This window comes from Budorcas taxicolor, chromosome 4 (assembly GCF_023091745.1).
Source record: "Budorcas taxicolor isolate Tak-1 chromosome 4, Takin1.1, whole genome shotgun sequence".
Classification (NCBI taxonomy): Eukaryota; Metazoa; Chordata; class Mammalia; order Artiodactyla; family Bovidae; genus Budorcas; species Budorcas taxicolor.
Window position 1 is genome coordinate 108,445,730 of NC_068913.1, and position 21,621 is coordinate 108,467,350.

General features: G+C 39.9%; 2 protein-coding genes across 2 annotated transcripts; both read left to right on the forward strand.

Annotated features, from left to right (window-relative positions):
• Positions 1-7,442: 7,442 nt before the first annotated feature.
• LOC128046749 (olfactory receptor-like protein OLF3) lies at positions 7,443-8,396 on the forward strand. Its single transcript, XM_052638940.1, has one exon. It carries the CDS (start codon positions 7,443-7,445, stop codon positions 8,394-8,396), a length of 954 nt encoding a protein of 317 aa, XP_052494900.1.
• Positions 8,397-19,992: 11,596 nt separating this feature from the next.
• Positions 19,993-20,946, forward strand: LOC128046719 (olfactory receptor-like protein OLF3). The gene has a single exon (XM_052638892.1). It carries the CDS (start codon positions 19,993-19,995, stop codon positions 20,944-20,946), a length of 954 nt encoding a protein of 317 aa, XP_052494852.1.
• The last annotated feature ends 675 nt before the right edge of the window (positions 20,947-21,621 follow it).

Sequence of the window (21,621 nt, forward strand, 5' to 3'; positions counted from 1 at the left end):
TCAATCATGTCTGGCTCTTTGCAATCCCATGGACTATAGCCCACCAGGCTCTTCTGTTCATGGGATTTTTCAGGCAAGAATTCTGGAGTGGAGTGCCATTTCCTCCTCCAGGGAAATCTTCTTGAGCCAGGGATTTGATCTGTGTCTCCCATGCCTCCTGCATTGCAGGCAGATGATTTTCTGCTGAGCCATAGGGAAGGCCAAGCAACAGATGGAAACTTCAGCTAATTAAACCTGAAAATGCATCTATTAAGGGGTACAAAATAACTTATAGAGTCTCTGAGAATCAGTCTTGGAGTTGACCCATGTCTTGCAGAAGGGTCAAAACTCATTCTGCAGAACTGGTCTGGTGAGGACACCACGCCAAAGTCTTCCCTGAGCCTGGATGGTGTATTGTGTGTTGCAGATACCCCTAGGGCAGTGTCATCACTACTGATTCTAGAAACCGGACTTGCTACTACTTCTAGTGGCAGCCTTTTTGTTGTTGTTCAGTCCCTAAGGTGTGTCCAACTCTTAGTGACCCCATGGACTGCAGCACTCCAGGTTTCCTTGTCCTTCACTGTCTCTTGGAGCTTGCTCAAATTGATTTCCACCGAGTCAGTGATGCCATCCAACCATCTCATTCTCTGTCACCGCCTGCTCCTCCTGCCCTCAATCTTTCAGCCTCAGGGTCTTTTCCAATAAGTCAACTCTTCCCACCAGGTGGCCAAAAGTATTGGAGCTTCAGCTTCAGCATTTGTCCTTCCAATGAATATTGAGGGTTGATTTCCTTTAAGATCAGCTGGTTTGATCTCCTTGTTGTCCAAGGAACTCTCAAGAGTCTTCTCCAGCACCACCATGTGAAAGCATCAATTCTTCAGCACTCAGCCTCCATCTCATCTTCTGTTGTCCCCTTCTCCTCCCGCCTTCAATCTTTCCCAGCACTAGGGTCTTTTCCAGTGAGTCAGTTCTTTGCATCAGGTGACCAAAGTGTTGGAATTTTGGCTTCAGCATCAGTGAAATGCCAGCAAATCTGGAAAACTCTGCAATGACCACAGGACTGGAAAAGGTCAGTCAGTTTTCATTCCAACCCCAAAGAAAGGCGATGCCAAAGAAGATTCAAACTACCACACAATTGCACTCATCTCACACGTTAGCAAAATAATGCTCAAAATTCTCCAAGCCAGGCTTCAACAGTACATGAACCATGAATTTCCAGATGTTCAAGCTGAATTTAGAAAAGGTAGAGGAATCAGAGATCAAATTGCCAACATCCGGTAGATCATCGAAAAAGCAAGAAAGTTCCCCCCAAAATCTACTATTGCTTTATTGACTACGCCAAAGCCTTTGACTGTGTGGATCACAAACTATGGAAAATTCTTCAAGAGATGGGAATACCAGACCACCTGACCTGCTTGCTGTATGCAGGTCAAGAAGCAACAGTTAGAACTAGACATGGAACAATAGACTGGTTCCAAATCAGGAAAGGAGTATGTCAAGGCTGTATATTGTCACCCTGCTTATTTAACTTATATATAGAGTACATCATGCGAAATGCTGGGCTGGATGAAGCACAAGCTGGAATCAAGATTGCCAGGAGAAATATCAATAACCTCAGATACACAAATGACACCACCCTTATGACAGAAAGCAAAGAAGAACTAAAGAGCTTCTTGATGAAAGTGACAGAGGAGAGTGAAAAACCTGGCTTAAAGCTCAACATTCAGGAAAGTAAGATCATGGCATCTGTCCCATCACTTCATGGCAAATAGATGGGGAAACAATGGAAACAGTGACAGGATTTATTTTGGGGGGCTCCAAAATCAATGTAGATGGTGAGTGCAGCCATGAAATTAAAACACTCTTGCTCCTTGGAAGAAAAGCTATGAACAACCTAGACAGCATATTAAAAAGCAGAGACATTACTTTGCCAGCAAAGGTTCATCTAATCAAAGCTGTGTTTTTCCAGTAGTCATGTATGGATGTGAGAGTTGGACTATAAAGAAAGCTAAGCACCAAAGAATTGATGCTTTTGAACTGTGGTGTTGGAGAAGACTCTTGAAAGTCCCTTGGACTGCAAGGAGATCCAACCAGTTAATCCTAAAGGAAATCAATCCTGAATCTTCATTGGAAGGACTGATGCTGAAGCTGAAGATCCAAAACTTTGGCCACCTGATGCGAAGAACTGACTCACTGGAAAAGCCTATCTTACACCCAGTAATTTGCACCTCCTCTTCCTGCACCCATGTACCGCCCCTCCCCACTTCTCCCCACTGGTAACCACTGGTTTGTTCTGTATATCTGTGAGTCTGCTTACTTTTTGGTATATTCACTAGTTTGTTGTATTTTTTTAGATTTCACATGTAAGTAACATGATGCAATATTTGTCCTTTGCTGTCTGACTTGACTTAGTATAATGCTCTTCTAGACCATCCATATTGGTACAAATGGCAAAATTTTGGTTTTATTTGTGCTGAGTAGTATTTTATTGTGTATATATACATACACATATATATCACATCTTCTTTATCCATTCATCTGTAGATGGACATTTAGATTGCTTCCGTATCTTAGATTTTTAAATCTGTCTATGTGATGCTGTTGCTTTTAGAGCTCAATGGCACCCCACTCCAGTACTCTTGCCTGGAAAATCCCATGGACAGAGGCGCCTGGTAGGCTGCAGTCCATGGGGTCACTAAGAGTTGGACACGACTGAGCGATTTCACTTTCACTTTTCACTTTCATGCACTGGAGAAGGAAATGGCAACCCACTCCAGTGTTCTTGCCTGGAGAATCCCAGGGATGGGGGAGCCTGGTGGGCTGCCGTCTATGGGGTCGCACAGAGTCGGACACGACTGAAGCGACTTAGCGGCAGCAGCAGCAGCAGTGTCATGAGATATGTACTAGAATGTCTGTCATACTGGCCATGCTCACAGAACCCACGAAACCATGTGTGCATACATTAGGGGACTAAAGCACATCTCTCCTGTCTCTAGAAGAAGAAATAAGGGCGTCTGGAGCTCAACGGGAGAGAATTGGTGTTTACACTAGATTTAGAGGCAGCCCCTGTCAGTTCTTCCTAGATTGGGACACTGAAGGTTAAAGTTTGGTTTGGGTAACAGGAGAACATCCTAAAATCTCTGTGAGCTGGCTTCTTTGACTTTTTAGAATGACCCAGGGCTACAACGTAGATGTTGGTAGGAGAAGGACGGAGAACAGCCTTCCACGGGGAGAATGGCAGCATGGAGGCCCCGCCCTTTTAAATTGGAAGTGGGATTAGCAATTACCATTCTGATGCATGGGGCCCCTGAGGGGAATCCATTGGTCCTGCATTGCCAGTGAAGCGGCTGCCAAAGCTCATTAGGTCTGCGTTGGAGCTGTTTTTGGAGCTCTTGTCAACTTCCTCCCAGTAGTGTCCCTCACAGTCACAATTAGTCCCAGGTGACTTACTGGAGCCCAAGGAATTTGGGAGTATCTATTCAATATGGTCCATCCTTTTATTGGAAAAGAAAACTCTTTAGATCAACTTAGATATAATCAGTAGCAGAGATGTTTATTTTGTCAGACACTGATTAATGTTTGATAGGCATCAACAGCATGTGGAAGTGTGGGTTTAGAAGATATAGAAACAGAATTGATGTGATTTGTTAAAAGATTTTGGATTAGGGATGCAAGGGATATGAAACATGGCTGGCGAACTCTTCTTATTCTAAGTATCATAGCAAAAGTATATAGTAAAATAATTCTGTTTTGCAAAGGCAAGAGGCTTAGATATGATATTTTTCAACGACTTCTCCCAGGTTTGGAACTGATACAAAGAGATGAAGACACTTAAGGAGGAAACCTAGAATTATGAAACCTTTAGTTAGATATTAGTATTGACAACAGATGGTGGGAATATTAGCGCATTACATTTTTAAACAAGAAAACATAAATTGCTTTAAAGCCTCCTGTCTCAATTATTTGTGAAGGGTTTGATATTCATGATACTATGCTTTTCCTTTTGATAACAGGCAAATTAAAATGTAAAGCAATTAATGGTTTATGCAAAGACCTTTAGCATGTAGGGAGTGAATTGGAGTTAGGTCTAGGTTGGTCTCCTAACTCTCATCCTAGGGTTGATTTCTCTAGAATTGGCTGCAGAGACTGCACTGTGGTGACTTGCCCGACAGAGGGAACTTGACTTCAAGAGAACTCTAGTCTTAGTAACAGGGGACAAGACATATAAAGGTGAGAATTCTCATGATGAAACCATAAAGATATTTCACCAAAAGTGAATGCTAGGTTGCACATGTTTGAGAAGCTGAATTCAAGACATTGGGCTTGATTAAGTGAAAACTCAGGTAACCATATCAGGCTTAGGAGGTTAACCCAAAGAGAAAAAACAATTAAGTGATCTTTTAGCATGTCAAACCCATTCTTGAGATATCAACCACCCAAAGGGCCCTGGGCTCTCTTTCCCTACATGGAGATGATGCAGATATGAAAGGAACATACCTACAGGTATATAAATATGTAGGACCCACAGTTGAGAATTCTGCTTCTGTCCTCAGGACTTTCACTTGTCCTGTCCAGGACTGTTTAGAATCCCATAGATGCTATTTAGAATCAAATAGGTTTAAGCGTAAATGGACACTTTTTAAAAATTTAAACAAAAAATCATAACTGACTAAATTGAACTAGTTAGTTGTATTAAGTTACATAAAATATGTTGTTTTAGGAATCTGAAAACTCATTTTCTGTTTCCACTTTTTTGTCATAGAGCAAAGGCATTTTGGTTCTATTTGTTATATTAATAACTGGACTAATGGGAGAAGGCACAGGGGGATACTTTTAGTTAAGGTCACCAAAGGATATATTTTAACAATGAATAATTGGTCTTTGCTCTCCAAACATCATATTTGATTTTTCCTATAATTTCTGTGTCCCTCATCGCCCTCCCACCCATTTCTAAGGGTCTCAGTTTTCTACTCTTTCATGACATATTTTAAAGGAGCACAATAAATTCAGTTAATTCATATTTTAAAATCCTATTTAGAATAATTATGTCCAAACAGTTCACAAAGAAGACACTCAATATAAAAGGAATAAATACAGATGCTGTATGTATTTTCTTAATTTACTAGGTGTCTGAGGACGGACTTTATGACTGTAGGAACCAGGAATATTTGGATACCAGTGTATTAAAATTTAAGTAATCTTAAAACCAAAACAATGTATTTTGAAAATAAACATACTCTTTGATGGGTTAAATGTAATTCGCCAATTTATCCATAATAAGTGTTTAAGTATTAGTAGAGTTTTAATAATAGAATGCTTTGCTCTGAAACATGCACAGGATATTGAATGCTACAATTAATGTAAAATATAATGATTCTCCTACTCAGGATGTTTTAATTCTATAAGCAATTACATATTAGAAGATCTGTTAGCTATTTAAGGCTATAATTAAATTTGCGATTTAGAATGATCCGTCTAGTGAAAGAGTATCGGCTGCTTTCCAGTAGGCACAGGCTGAATCAGAGAGGTCCAAAAGGAGCTTGTTGACCCTTGAGCAACACAACTTTGCATTGTGTGGGTCTCCTTTTATGCAGACTTTTTCAGTGCAAATACTACAGTACAGTAAATGGTACAGCCTTGCACCACGAAAGTATGGTTGAGTCTGCTGAAGTGGAGGAGGTGGGAATGCAGAGGGCTGTCCGTACATTACACTTGGATATTCAACTGCACCGAGGCTGGTCACCCCTAACCTCATTCTTCAGGGGTCAATTGTAGCTTCAAAGCAGGAGCTGTTAGGCTTTAAAAGTCACACTCCCTCAGATGTGATGCTGACCGTCATTTGTAGTCATGTGAGGGCTGTAGCAGAGAGGTGTGCTGGTGAGTAAGAGGAGCACGGGGAGACTTGGGCTGCATGCTCTCCGGGCAGCTTGTACAGCGCAAAGGGGAATGTCTGCTACCTCCCAGAGTGTGTTCAAACTCACGTCATTGAGTCGGTGATGCTATCTAACCATCTCATCCTCTGCCAGTCCCTTCCCCTATTGCCTTAAGTCCTTCCCAGTATCAGGGTCTTTTTCAGTGAATCAGCGCTTCACCTCAGGTGACCAAAGTATTGGAGCTTCAGCTTCGACCTCAGTTCTTCCAGTGAATATTCAGGGTTGATTTCCTTTAGAATTGACTGGTTTGATTTCCTTGCTCAAGAGTCTTTTCCAGCACTACAGTTTGAGCAGAGGGGAAGGGTAATATTCACAATTGAAATTCCAACATCCAGGGAAGATGGCACTTCATCCATGTTTGCAAAATCATTCAAAAACAAAATATCTACTTATTATGCAGATCTGCTAAATAGTTAACAAAAGTTAAGATTTGTTTTCCTCTTTAATACTAGGAAGCTTAAGCTATTATTTTCATACTATTAGTTTTACTGAGATCATATATACACACTAGATCATATATACCGGCTATGTATATTCCTATACATATGTATGGGAAAATAAAAAGAGCAAGTCAGAATGAGTAGAAAATAGGGTAGAAAAATAAAAAGAACAAGATACAATTGGCCTCTTCCCCTTCCAAAGACGGAAGACACCAAATCTCAAAGAGACTCATAATTTCCTGGAGTTTCAAAGCGTCCAAGCCAACTTCTTAGACTTCAAATCTATTCAGGGTTCTGCTTCATTTATTTTAATGTCTGAAACTGGAGGGAAAATGAGGAAAGCACATTCGTTACTCCGTCTCTCACAGGGCACAGCTCCTGTTATACCTAGTAGTAGGCTACTACTCAAGTATGATGACCAGTAAGTTTATAAAATACTTTCCCCATGTTATCTGCACTTGAGCATACATACACTTTTAAGTTATGCAGCATTATCAAATTTGGTATGCAACAGTTTAAATTTCTAACCCAATCAAGCATCTACTAAGTCATAAAGAAAGATTTACATTCAGGTTCCCAAATTCTAGATTTTTCTATCATTGGCCAGTTTTACGTGTTATATATCTGCCTCTTACAATTCTTTAAAAATATTTAATTTATACATTTTACCATATTTTGTGTAGTAGGTACATAGAGGGAAGTCTGCGAACTTCAGACCATGTTTACCTTCATGGTTAATCATTTTACTTCTCATTGTCATCTGCACTTCTCCCCTCTCTGGAAATTGCAGTAACTTAGAAAGAAACCGAGCTTCCAAAAATTGCTCGGCATTATTTCCAAGCTTTAACTGACTCTATGAGATCACATCATGTCCAGAGGAAAGTGCTAGCCTCTCTCTTATGTAGAGTAGATATAATACATAGTAGAATCAGGCCTGTCTTCGTGGTCCATAAATGGTCTAGAGTATCTGGTCAAGGTTGGCCGATCATTATGTTAAGCATTCTTCTAAGAAGTTACTCTTATGATTCTTTAATTCAGTAGCATCTGTTATTTCTGACTCTCTCTGCAGATTAATAATCCTCTATTTTATATGGGAACAGATAACCAGACTTGGGTGAGAGAATTCATTCTCCTCGGCCTGTCCAGTGACTGGGACACCCAGGTCGCCCTCTTCATCCTGTTCTCAGTCACTTACTTGCTGACCCTGCTGGGGAACGTCCTCATTGTTCTTCTGATCAGACTGGACAGCCGACTCCACACTCCCATGTATTTCTTTCTCACCAACCTGTCCCTTGTTGATGTCTCCTATGCCACAAGCATCGTTCCTCAGATGCTGGTGCATTTTCTTGCGGCACATAAAGGGATCCCGTATGTGAGCTATGCAGCCCAGTTATTCTTCTCCCTGGGCCTGGGTGGGACTGAGTTTGTTCTCCTGGCCGTGACGGCCTATGACCGCTATGGGGCTGTGTGCGACCCCCTGAGATACTCGGTCATCATGCACGGAGGGCTCTGTGCTAGGCTGGCCGTCACATCGTGGGTCAGTGGCTCTGTCAACTCTCTCGTGCAGACCACCATCACCTTTCAGTTGCCCATGTGCACGAACAAGTATATTGATCACATATCCTGTGAAATCCTAGCTGTGGTCAGGCTGGCCTGTGTGGACACCTCCTCCAACGAGGTGGCCATCACGGTGCCTATTATTGTGTTGCTGATGACACCTTTCTGCCTGGTTCTCCTGTCCTACATCAGAATCATCTCCACTATCCTAAAGATCCAGTCCACAGAGGGGAGAAAGAAAGCCTTCCGCACCTGCGCCTCTCACCTCACAGTGGTTGTCCTGTGCTACGGCATGACCATTTTCACTTACATCCAGCCCAATTCCAGCCCTTCTGTGCTTCAGGAGAAGCTGATCTCTGTCTTCTATGCCATTTTGATGCCTGTACTGAACCCTATGATTTACAGTCTAAGGAATAAGGAGGTGAAGGGGGCCTGGCAGAAGCTTCTAGGACAATTATCTGGATTAACGTCAAAAGTGGCGACTTGATAAATCATGAGCATCACTTAGACAAAAGAGCTTTGCCTGTGTGTTCTCCCACTTAACTCTGATATGAAGCTTCAAATTCATTACCCTGGCAACCAGGAATTGGTGATGCTGGGTAGGAGACTATAATTAGCTGGGTTAGAGTGTGGGACATGGGCATATCTCTATGTCATGGCAGCATGTTTAGAAAAATAAAGCACTATGGTAATAGAACTGCTCAGTCTCCATTCATATGACCCTAGAATAATGAAAAAAATGCCATGTTTTGCTTTATAATTTTGTTTGTAATCATCAGCCTATTCATGGATCTTTCTTTGGACTATTTGTTCTTTTTTTAAATTTAGAAATATGTACTTTGACTTCCAAATGCATTTTTAAAAACCAAGTGACCCACTCAAATGACTAAAATTAAGAATACTGGTAGTGCTGAGTTCTGGTACAGATATGGAGCAACGTGAACTCATTGCTGTTAAGAGTATAAAGTGACAATTTTTTATAAAATTAACCATATGCTTGCCACATGACCCAGCAGTTTTCCTCTTAGGAATCTTCCCAAGAGAAATGAAAATTGTCTACAAAATGACTTGTGTATAAATATTCATAGTATTTTTTCTCTTAATATCACTGGTCTTTATTAATCAAAAAATTTTTTTTACGGCTTTATTGTGTTTTCATTGGGAACAAAAGCATTTTTACCTTTTAGACTCACTAAAAATAATGTGTGGGATATATATCCATATCCAGTAATTATATGAATTACTGTTCTGAGGAGAGTGTTGCTATCAAGCTGATTAAAAATGTTTTTGAGCTTGACCTTTGAGATCTGGAGATAAAACTCAACCTTTGGGTCCCAGAGGTGACTCAGAAGAACAGTCAAGTAAAGGTCTTGTTTTACCTGGATAGAATATGACTAAAGGTGAATATACACATGACTGGGATTGGCCCAGGAACAGCTACATTTCAAACTCTTTCTGATAGTAGTATGAATTACTAATGTAATTACTCTCATTAATTTAACCTCACACTTTATGAAGAATTTGACAGGGTACCATTTAAATGTTAAAACTCTCCAACCTCTGAAAAATATATTAGCTCTTTTCCTAGACTTTAGACACAAGATAGGCACATAAAATTTGAAATAATGTATAAAATTTTTAAGATGTATTTAATCTAATTAAGAAAGCTTCCTCATTCAATACTGATGTAAAATAAGACAGACTTAATTTGGTGAACCAAGATGGTCGAGTCAGCTGTGCAGATGTCAGCTTCCCGTCTCCATAGAAACACCTTCTTCCATCCTTCCTCCTCCACACAACAGGGCCCTAGCTCATGTTTGTAAATCTACTGAGCTGAATTAGTTTAGAGTAGACCTCACCTCTGAGAGAAAGCCTAAATAAAAGAGGGCAAAGTAGTAATTGTACAAGAAATACAGGGAAAGCGGGAGAAAGAATATGATAGCAGCTCATCTTCATGCTCCCTTGAAGACTTCTCAAAGTTTTTTCTTCCATTGTCTCTTAGAGTCAGTTGATGGGCAGTTCTTCTGCTTGTGAACACACAATCTCGGTGTTCAAACAGAGTAGATATTTAATTGTACCTTAAAAAGAGAAAGGGTCCAAGTGGAGACCAGAAAAGTAAGGGAAAGTTACCCAGATGACAACAGTCCAAACCACAGTGCAGACAACCTGGGAGAGGGACAGAGCTGGAAGAGCATGGCAATTCAGAAATGTCCCAAAGCCTCACTTGCAGTGCAGAGAAGATAGAAGATCGAGGCATAGTGAGGGTGAAGCAGGCAGGTAGAAGTGTCAGGGTACAGAGGGCACTGATGCAAGATTATCTTTCAACTTCATCTGAGACCAGTGGGGAGCTAGTAGAAGAAAATTAGTGAAAAATACAAGTATACGCACATCAATTATACACACGATGCTTTAAGAAGGGGAATTTCTATGCCTGGTTGAGATATCTGTGACTCTTCTGTGGTCTTCATGTCATGACCACTTTGCCTTCACCAGCCTCCACTTTGCTTGTCACCCTTTCTCCCAGCTTCAAGGTCAGCAGCACAGGAAACCTTTCTCTGAGTCTGATGCTCTGCCTCCATTTTCTCCGCCCCCCCACCCCCCCCCACCCCCCGCCAAACCCCATATGCCTTAAGCACAGTTTGTGTGCTGTGCTTAGTCGTGTCCAGCTCTTTGCAACCGCAAGGGCTACAGCCCGCCAGGCTCCTCTGCCCACGGGGATTCTCCAGGCAAGAATACTGGAGTGGGTTGCCATGCCCTCTTCCAGGGGATCTTCCCAACCCAGGGCTCAAACACAGTTTACCATATTTTAATTTTTTAGCACAGTTTACCATATTTTTATTTGTATGTATTTATTTTAGAAACCTTTTATTTTTTATTTATTTTCAATTGGAGGATAATTGCTTTACAATATTGTTTTGGTTTCTGCCATACATCAGCATGAATCAACCATAGGTATACATGTGTCCCCTCCCCCATGGACCCCTTTCCCACCCCATCCCACCCTTCTAGGTTCTGCCTCCATCTCACATCTCTTTCTGTTGTCTCTCTCCCCATCATTGTGCTCTCTTAAAGATCCATCTTACTACGTGGGACCCCTAAGATTATCCAGAATAGCCTCCATGTTAAGATCCTTAATTTAAAACATGTGCAAGTAACTTTTAACATAAAAGGCAGCATATTCACACATTCTGAGAATCAGGGCAAAGACATCTTCAGGAGGTCGGTCATTACTTAGCTTATCACAGAACCTATTCAGATTGGACACTTGGTTTTTCCCCATGACCCCAGTAATCTTCAATAGCTCTCTTACTTTTGATGTGATACAATATACAATCTATCTTTTAGATTTCCTGCCTTATAATGGGAATTATTTCTTCAAGAACCCCTGAAGAATTCCATTATCATTTCTTGAAATCTAGGTCTGCTGGAAAATATTCATTCAGGTTTGTTTATTTGAAAAGGTCTTTATTTCTCCTTCATTCTCAAAAGACATTTTCTCTACACAAAGAATTCTTTGATGACAGCCCCCCCACTCACCACCACTGCCTTGGACTCTACCTTTATCCCTCTGTGTCTTCTGTTTTGTATAGTTTCTGAGAAGCATTCTACTTTCAGTTCTGCTTCTGTATGTGATGTAACTTTATTTCGGGCTCCCTTCTAGATCTCCACTTTATTTTCACCTTTTAGATAGAATATCATATGTCCACATTTTTGTTTTTCCTTATTTTGCTGAATTTCTTGGTTTTGTGCTGTCAATTTCTTTCACTATTTTTTTTTTTTCAGTCACTCTGTCTTCAAGTATTTCTTGTATTCCTTCTGTCTCTGTTTTTCTGTTGGGATTTTCCAATTTCACATATGTTAGCTTGTTTGCTATTGTCCCACAGCCCTTGGAAGAGTCTTTTCTCTTTTTATCATTATAGTTTTTTCCTCTTTGTGCTTCAGTTTTGCTAATTTCTATCGGTTCATCTTTTTTCTTACTGATCATTTTTTGATTTTGTTGAGTCTACTCATAAGCAATCGTTAGTTCTTTGACTATGTCCTTCACACCTAGCATTTCAACTTAATTTCTCTGTGTAGTTTTCAGTTCGATATTGAAATTTCTCAAGAATTTATGACAATGTTTATCTTTTCTTTTAGACCTTTTAACTTATTTATGAGTCTTATTTTAAACCCCTGTCGATAGTTCCTGTAATCCAAAAATATCTGATTTTCTTCTGTTAACCTTTTATTCAGTGACATTTACATTTTTTTGCCTTTTCCTCTGACCTTTAATTTAGATTTACAGCTTATATTTTTCACATAGTATAATAGACTCTAACATAAATAGTATAATGCCTTGAAACGGACACATTTCTTTAGTTTGACACGTGTTTTATAGATGGTATGGGAATCAACACAGTCATGGGATGAGCTGGGTTTGAGTTTGTGTTTCTGTGGTGACTGGTGGTTGGAGAGTTCCTTCTGCTCACTGCAGTGGCTGTGGTTGCCTTCTCTTAGACCTGCACCAGGAAGAAGGCTTTCTCTGGTTTTCCACTTTCCTGCAAACATTCTTGCAAGGACTGTCCTAAATCTGTGGAGAAAACATTGAGAATTGGTGGAACTCCTCTTTTTGCCATGGCTCTCAGCCATTCTATGCTCACCACATCTCACAATTGAACTTTAGCAATTTGTTGAGTCAATTTTCACTCACTAGTTTGGGGGCCTATTGTCCTTCCATATTGTGACCCATGTAAGTCAGAGCTCACATCCTTTCTTTTCCTGGATGGACTTAGCCTTCTTGAGATTTGTGCTATTTGGTTGCCCTGCAATGTCAGTTAACCAATGATTTCACGGGAGTTATGATTTTGTAGTTCACTGAAACATTCTTGTTTTAAGATGGAACCAATGCTCTTTCTAGCTTTCTGCAACCTAAGTGGAAGCTAGAACAATCCCAACTAATTAACTTGTTTTTTTAGAGCAGTTTTAAATTCACAGCAAAGTTAGGCAGAAAGTACGAAAAATTCCCACATATGCCCTCCTGCTCTCTCCACCCCTCAACACACACACAACCTTCCTAGTATAACCAATTTGCATCAGAATGGTATATTTTTATTTTACTTTATTACATAAAAATTTGTGGTGATTTAATTATCTTTAAAACTGAGGCATAATTGACATACAACATTATATTAGTTTCCTCAGATGCTGGTACATTTTCTTGAGGAACATCAAGTAATTCCACATAGGAGCTGTGCAGCCCAGTTATTTTTCTCGCTAGGTTTGGGTAAGTTGGGGATTTTCCCTCGGCAGTGATGGCCTATGATCACTATGTGCCAGTGTGTGATTCCAAGTTACCAATGAAGAAGACAATCCTAAAGGAATATACTGTATGATTTTACTTATATATAATTCTTGAAATGTTAAAATTATAGATTGAGAGAACAGATGGTAATAACTAGAGGTTAAAAGGAAACACACTAGTAAAGTAATGCTTAAAATTCTCCAAGCCAGGCTCCAGCAATATGTGAACCGTGAACTTCCAGATGTTCAAGCTGGTTTTAGAAAAGGCAGAGGAACCAGAGATCGAATTGTCAACATCAGCTGGATCATCAAAAAAGCAAGAGAGTTCCAGAATAACATCTATTTCTGCTTTATTGACTATGCCAAAGCCTTTGACTGTATGGATCACAATCAACTGTGAAAAATCCTGAAACAGACGGGAATTCCAGACCACCTAACCTGCCTCTTGAGAAATTTGTATACAGGTCAGGAAGCAACAGTTAAAACTGGACATGGAACAACAGACTGGTTTCAAATAGTAAAAGGAGTACGTCAAGGCTGTATATTGTCACCCTGCTTATTTAACTTCTATGCAGAGTACATCATGAGAAATGCTGGGCTGGAAGAAACACAAGCTGGAATCAAGATTGCTGGGAGAAATATCAATAACCTCAGATATGCAGATGACACCACCCTTATGGCAGAAAGTGAAGAAGAACTAAAGAGCCTCTTGATGAAAGTGAAAGAGGAGAGTGAAAAAGTTGGCTTAAAGCTCAACATTCAGAAAATGAAGATCATGGCATCTGGTCCCATCACTTCATGGGAAATAGATGGGGGAACAGTGGAAACAGTGTCAGACTTTATTTTGGGGGGCTCCAAAATCACTGCAGATGGCGATTGCAGCCATGAAATTAAAAGACGCTTACTCCTTGGAAGGAAGGTTATGACCAATCTAGATAGCATATTCAAAAGCAGAGACATTACTTTGCCAACAAAGGTCCGTCTAGTCAAGGCTATGGTTTTTCCCATGGTCATGTATGGATGTGAGAGTTGGACTATAAAGAAAGCAGAACGCAGAAGAATTGATGCTTTTGAACTGTGGTGTTGGAGAAGACTCTTGAGAGTCCCTTGGACTGCGAGGAGATCCAGCCAGTCCATCCTAAAGGAGATCAGTACTGGGTGTTCATTGGAAGGACTGATGTTGAAGCTGAAACTCCAATACTTGGGCCACCTGATGTGAAGAGCTGACTCATTTGAAAAGACCCTGATGCTGGGAAAGATTGAGGGCAGGAGGACAAAGGAACGACAGAGGATGAGATGGCTGGATGTCATCACTGACTCGATGGACATGAGTTTGGGTGAACTCCAGGAGTTAGTGATGGACAGGGAGGCCTGGCGTGCTGCGGTTCTTGGGGTTGCAAAGAATCAGACACGACTGAGCGACTGAACTGAACTGAACTGAAAGGCTGGACAGAACTAAATGTGGCTATAAGAGGACAACATGAATGATTCTTGTGGTGATGGAAATGTTCTGTATCTTGACTGTATCAATGCCAATATATTGTGATATTGTATTATTACATTATTATATTATTCATACCATATGACTATAATTACATAATTACCTTGTTTATCATACAATCTTATGATATTGTACTGTAGCTTTGCAAGATGCTTCCATTGTGAGAAACTGGTAAATCAGTATAAGCAGTACTTCCGTATTATTTTTTATGACACATTAATCTATAGTCTCTATAAATATAAACTTTAATTAAAATAAAATTGAAGAAGTGTAGAAGTTTCATCCTTCTTTGTCAAGATTTTTGGACGACCTTATTGCTTTTCCGTTTTTTTTTTTTATTATTAATTGCTAAAACTCCCTTTGTCAATTTATTGTTGATTTAGATTTTTTATTATAAATATAATTTAATGGTTTATAGGTGATTATCTTAATTTTTATACAGTTTAAAGGTTACTATCCATTTACAGTTGTTACAAAGTATTGGCTATATCCTCATGTTGTGCAGTATATCCTTAAGCCTATCTTACACCCAGTAATTTGTACCTCCTTTTCTTCCACCCTTATATTGCCCCTCCCCATTGGTAATCACTGGGCTATTCTCGATATCCACGAGACTGCTTATTTTTTGGTACATTCACTAGTTTTTGTACTTTTTAGATTTTGCATATAAGTCACATGATGCAATATTGTTTTTTGCTGTCTGACAACTTAGCATAATTCTCTCCAAGACCATCCATGTTGCTGCAATGGCAAAAATTTTTTTAATGGCTTAGTAGTATTCCATTGTGTATATATACATATATACCACATCGTCTTTATCCATTTGTGTGTGGATAGACACTTAGACTGCTTCCATATCTTGGATTTTTAAATCTGCCTATGTGATGCTATCACTTTTGGAGCTTAAGCAGTATCATGAGCCATGTACTAGACTGTCTATCATACTGGTCATGCTCACAGAACCAATGCACATACATCAGGGGACTGAAGCCTATCTCTCCCATTTCTAGAAGAAGAAATAAGGGCATCTGGAGTCCAAAGGGGGAGAACTGGTATTTACACTAGATTTAGATGCAGCCCCAGTCAGTTCTTCCTAGACTGGGACACTGAAGACTAAAGTTTGTTTTGGGTTATAGGAGAACATCCTAAAACCTCAATGAGCTGGCTTTTGTGACTTTTTAGAATGACCTAGGGCTGTAATGAAGATGTTGGTGGGAGAAGGATGGAGAACAGCCTTCCACAGGGGGAAGGGCAGCGTGGAGGCCCTGCCCTTGTGAATTGGAAGTGGGGCAGCAATTACCACTCTAATGCACGGGGCCCCTGAGGGGAATCCGTTGGCCCTATGTTGCCAGTGAAGCTGGTGCCAAAAGCTCATTAGGTCTGTGTTGGAGCTGTTTTTGGAGCTCTCATCAACTTCCTCCCAGTAGTGTCCCTCACAGTAACAGTTAGTCCCAGGTGACTTACTGGAACCCAAGGAATTTGGGTGTATCTATTCTATATGGTCCTTCCCTTTGTTGGAGGAGAAAACTCTTTACATCAACGTAGACACAGATGGTAGCATAAGTGTGTATCTTGTCAGATACTGATTAATGTTTGAGAGTCATCAGCAGCATGTGGGAGTGTGGGTTTAGAAGATATAGAAACAAAAGTGATGTGACTTGTAAGAAACTTTGGGTCAAGGATATGTAACATGACTGGTGAAATTGTTCACCCTAAGTATTGCTGCAAATGTATTAAAATAATTGCTTTGCTTAAGTTTTAGACTTATGTACATTTTTTTCTGCAGGCTTCTCAACTCTGAGGTTTAGTACTGACATAAAGATGAAGTCAGGGAAGCCCAAAAGTATAAAATGTTTAGTTAGGTATTGAAATTAACTAGCAGATAGTAGTAATATTGTATTATATTTCCAGAAAATATAACTGTCAATTGCTTAAAACCTCATGTTTCAATTTTTCTGAAGGCTTTTGTACCCAAGATATAATTTTCCTTTTTAATAACAAATAAATTAAGATTTACGACAATTAATGGCTTATGCAGAGACCTTAGGAACTCAAGACAGTGAACTGGAGTTAGGATCTAGGTCTCCCAACTCATCCCAGGCTTGGTTCCTCAAGAATTGTCTGTAGAGACTGCACTGTGGAGATTTGGAGACAGCTGGAATTACCCTTCAAAAGAAAATCTTAGTGTTAGCAACAGGGGCAGAGACAAGAGACAAAAATAAGGTGAGGATTTATCCATTGAGGCTGTAATGAAATATACCACCAAAGGTGAATGTCAGGATTGCACATGTTTGAGAAACGGGGTCTCATAATTGGTCTAAGATTGTGTGAAGTCAGGTCACCAAATCAGATTGGAAGGAGATCACAGGACTTGAAAAGAATAAATTAATTGTTCTTTCAGTGTGTCAAACCCATCTTTGAGATATCAGCCACCCTGAAGACCGTGGGCTCTCTGTTTCTATAGAGTAAGATGATGCAAATATTCCTTCTCAGGTATGATATGCTCGGTGTCTACATCAAGCAACTCTTCAGTCATGAGTCAGAGAAAATTTCTCTAAATGAAAGTATGGGCAGTGTCTATGAAAGTGTCTATGGACACTTCAGCTTTATAGAGGTATGGGCGCTGAGTCATTTTGATCAACATGAAAGAAACACGTCTGCAGGTTGTGAGAGCTACCTTCATGTGTTTTTGTATTCAGGATTCTCACTTGTCCCAGCCTAGTTTGTCAAGAATGCCAACACTGAAGATCAAATAGCTTTAAGCTTAAATAAACACATTTCTTTACTTAAGTGAATCGCAACTGAATGAAGTTGAACTTTTTAATTTGTTGTTAAGCCATGTAAAATGAGTTGCACTGGGAATCTGAAAACTAATTTTCTTTTTATTTCTCTGTCATAGAGAGAAGGCATTTTGGTTGTATTTGCTGTCAGTATTAATAACTGGACTAATGGGACAAGGCACATGGAGATACTTTTACCTAGGGTCACCGAAGGGTATATTTTAACAATGAATAATTGGTCTTTGCTCTCCAAACCTCATAGCTGATTTTCCTTTAGCTTCTGTATCATTCCTCATCCCTTCTCCATTTATAAGGGTTTCAGTTTTCCTTCTTGCATCATCTGTTTTAAAGAGTTACAAGATCAAGTAATTCACATTTTAAAACCCCCATTTTATGCTAATTATATCTTAAAAATTCAGGATAATATCAACAGAAAAGGAATAAATTACTAATATCTGAGTTTCAAGCATTCATGATTGGGCAAGTGGGAGATAATTTGTAACAGAATATTTCACTGGCACCTGCATATTATATCACTTACTGTTTCACAATAATTTCCCTACCTCCACCACAGACCATAAAGCAGAGGCATGAAGAAGTCCTTCCTTTGTGATGCTCATGTCTAAGATGAACCACAGGGTTCATTCGTCAATACTGTCTTGAGCAGGTTTATTGGATTATTTATTTTTGACTAGACGAAGAAAACTCAAAACATTTTGAGAGGTGTAGTTTGTGTAGTATGAGGAAGATATGGCCTAAAGCATGTAAAATAGCTCCTTATCATTAAAGAAGCATTGCGTGTGTGTATGCTAATAGCCCTAAAGGACTATTAGGTACCTGCAGGGAGATAAATCAGCTAGAGTTGGGACGAATACTGAAAAAAAACACAGACTGTCTTGTGGGAAGGAAGCATTAACAAGACCAACTCTTAACTGTGTTTATCTTCAAAGCTGGCTTTTGAACAAGAGCTGTGTTCCTGGTTCCATGTGAGGAGGGTTTTGCTCTGTTGTTTCTATTAAGAAAAGAAACAATTATTTTGTGGGAATAAATACCCACAAAAGCCCATTTTACCTGTTGACATCAATGAACAACACATGTTTACAGATAGCATCAAATCCCTAGAATCTGTTTAGAGTTGAAAATACCAAGCTTTAGCTACCTGACATCAAGCATTTAGATAGACACACACTACCTACCAGTTATTTAGTTGTGCATCCTGAGACCTACTAGGAATCTAGCTCTATTTAGCTGAAAGCTGATCCAAGGTAACACTAACGTTGGAGACAGTGTTCATTGCAGGTAGGTGAAAACCATCAGACAAGTCCATTTCCCTCCTCTATTCAGCTATACATTTACAGATGTTTTTTCTATATTCTTAGTCTTCCAGGTGTCTTAAAAGGGTTTTATGACTGTAGAAAATAGAAATATTTTGATATCAATTATTTTGAATTTAAATTATTTTAAAATCAAGGAAATTGCCTATATAGATAGACACACACACACATTGATGGGTTAAAAATAAATAGCTGACATGTCCATGAAAGGTATTTAAGTATTAGCAGGTTATTTTAGTAAAATGCTTTGCCCTAAAAAGCATGCATGATAATGAATGCTGAAATTAATAAATAAAAAACATGTCAGGTTCTAATGAACGAGTATTCAGACACTCCATGCCTATGATGTTCTTAATTCTGTAAGCACTTATACATCATAAGATTTGTTTGTGCATGAAAGAGGTATATTTGTATTTTAGGACAACCAGCTAATGATGAGTGTAAGGTGAAGTGCAGTGAGGGAAGTATGTTTGTTTCTCTCCAAGGGAGGAGCTTAGGTTACAACCAGTACCTATTCTGTTAAAGTCCTGCCACCAGTAATAGTTCAAAAAGTAACTTCTTCATAAATTGTTTACATTTGACCTTAAATACACACCATAGTTATAAAATATCATCACATTCTCTACATAAAAGTTTAAATCTCTAACCCAATCATATGTCTGGTAAGTTCATGAAAACAAGATTTAACTTCAGATCTCTCCATGAGACACTAGCCTTGTTTGTACTATCTGTGTGCCGCTTCTGAACCTTTTTTTTGGTAGATTATTTATTCATTTCCTCATGTTTGGTGTAGCAGATTTATGTAGGGTTATCCTTGACTTCAAAACATGTTTATCAGCATTGTTTATCAACTTACCTCTCATTGTCGCCTACCATCCCCTCTTGTCCTGGAAACTAGTGTAAATTGAAAGGATATAAAATTGCACTGCATTATTGCCAGGCTATGAAGAACTCCCTCAGACCATTCTATACTTTAGAAGGCAATGGCTTGAATTACTTGTGTGGAGTAGATATAATGGGTACCAGAACCAGGCCTGACATCTTGGCCGAAAACACTCTAAAACATCTGGTTAAGGCTGGAAGGTTGAATACAGTGTGCATTCTTTTAAGAAGTTATTCTTAGAGTTACTTCAACAGCTTCTACAATTTTTGTCTCTCTCTGCAGATTAATAACCTCACATTTTTTTAATGGGAGCAAATAACCAGACTTGGGTGAGAGAATTCATTCTCCTCGGCCTGTCCAGTGACTGGGACACCCAGATCGCTCTCTTCGTCCTGTTCTCAGTCACTTACTTGCTGACCGTGCTGGGGAACGTCCTCATTGTTCTTCTGATCAGACTGGACAGCCGACTCCACACTCCCATGTATTTCTTTCTCACCAACCTGTCCCTTGTTGATGTCTCCTATGCCACAAGCATCGTTCCTCAGATGCTGGTGCATTTTCTTGCGGGACATAAGGGGATCCCGTACGTGAGCTGTGCAGCCCAGTTATTCTTCTCCCTGGGCCTGGGTGGGATTGAGTTTGTTCTCCTGGCCGTGATGGCCTATGACCGCTATGTGGCTGTGTGCGACCCTCTGAGATACTCGGTCATCATGCACAGAGGGCTCTGTGCTAGGCTGGCTGTCACATCCTGGGTCAGTGGCTCTGTCAACTCTCTCGTGCAGACCACCATCACCTTTCAGTTGCCCATGTGCACGAACAAGTATATTGATCACATATCCTGTGAAATCCTAGCTGTGGTCAGGCTGGCCTGTGTGGACACCTCCTCCAACGAGGTGGCCATCATGGTGTCTAGTATTGTGTTGCTGATGACACCTTTCTGCCTGGTTCTCCTGTCCTACATCAGAATCATCTCCACTATCCTAAAGATCCAGTCCACAGAGGGGAGAAAGAAAGCCTTCCGCACCTGCGCCTCTCACCTCACAGTGGTTGTCCTGTGCTACGGCATGACCATTTTCACTTACATCCAGCCCAATTCCAGCCCTTCTGTGCTTCAGGAGAAGCTGATCTCTGTCTTCTATGCCATTTTGATGCCTGTACTGAACCCTATGATTTACAGTCTAAGGAATAAGGAGGTGAAGGGGGCCTGGCAGAAGCTTCTAGGACAATTATCTGGATTAACGTTGAAATTGGCAACTTGAATTATGAGCATTGCTTAGAGAAAAGAGCTTTGCCTGTCACTTAATTCTGATACGAAGAATTAACTGCATTGCCCTGGCAACCAGGAAGGTGATGAAGAACATGTACTGGTGATGCTGGGTAGGAGGCTGAGTGGTTCGGCTGAGGTGTGGGAGGTCAGGGTGTTTTTATGTCACAGCAGGATGTTCAGAGAAATTAAGCACTGCTGTGACAGAACTTCCCACACTTAATCTCCATTCACTTAACCCAAAATTAATGGAAAAATTAATTTGTTATTGTGAAATACCATATTTTTGTAATCATGGATCTATTAATAGATCTTACTTTGGACCACTTGTTCTTATTCATCTAAAATTTGTAGAAGGTTATTATGTTTCCATTGGGAACAAAAGCATTTTCACATTTTAGACTTATTGAAAATAACACATGGAGTATGTGTCCACATCTAGAAATTTTGTAAATCACTGTTCTGAGGTGAATGTTGTTATCAAGGCTGATTCAAATGTTTTACGCAGAGCCTCTGACATGTGGACATAAAGCCTTGTCTGAGTGCTGGAGGTAACTGAATGGAAGAATCAACTAAAGGTCTTTTACACAGAAAGGATGTAACTAAAGGTGTTTGTACACATGGCTATTACTGACCAAGGAGATGCTAAATTTTAACCTCTCCTTGATAT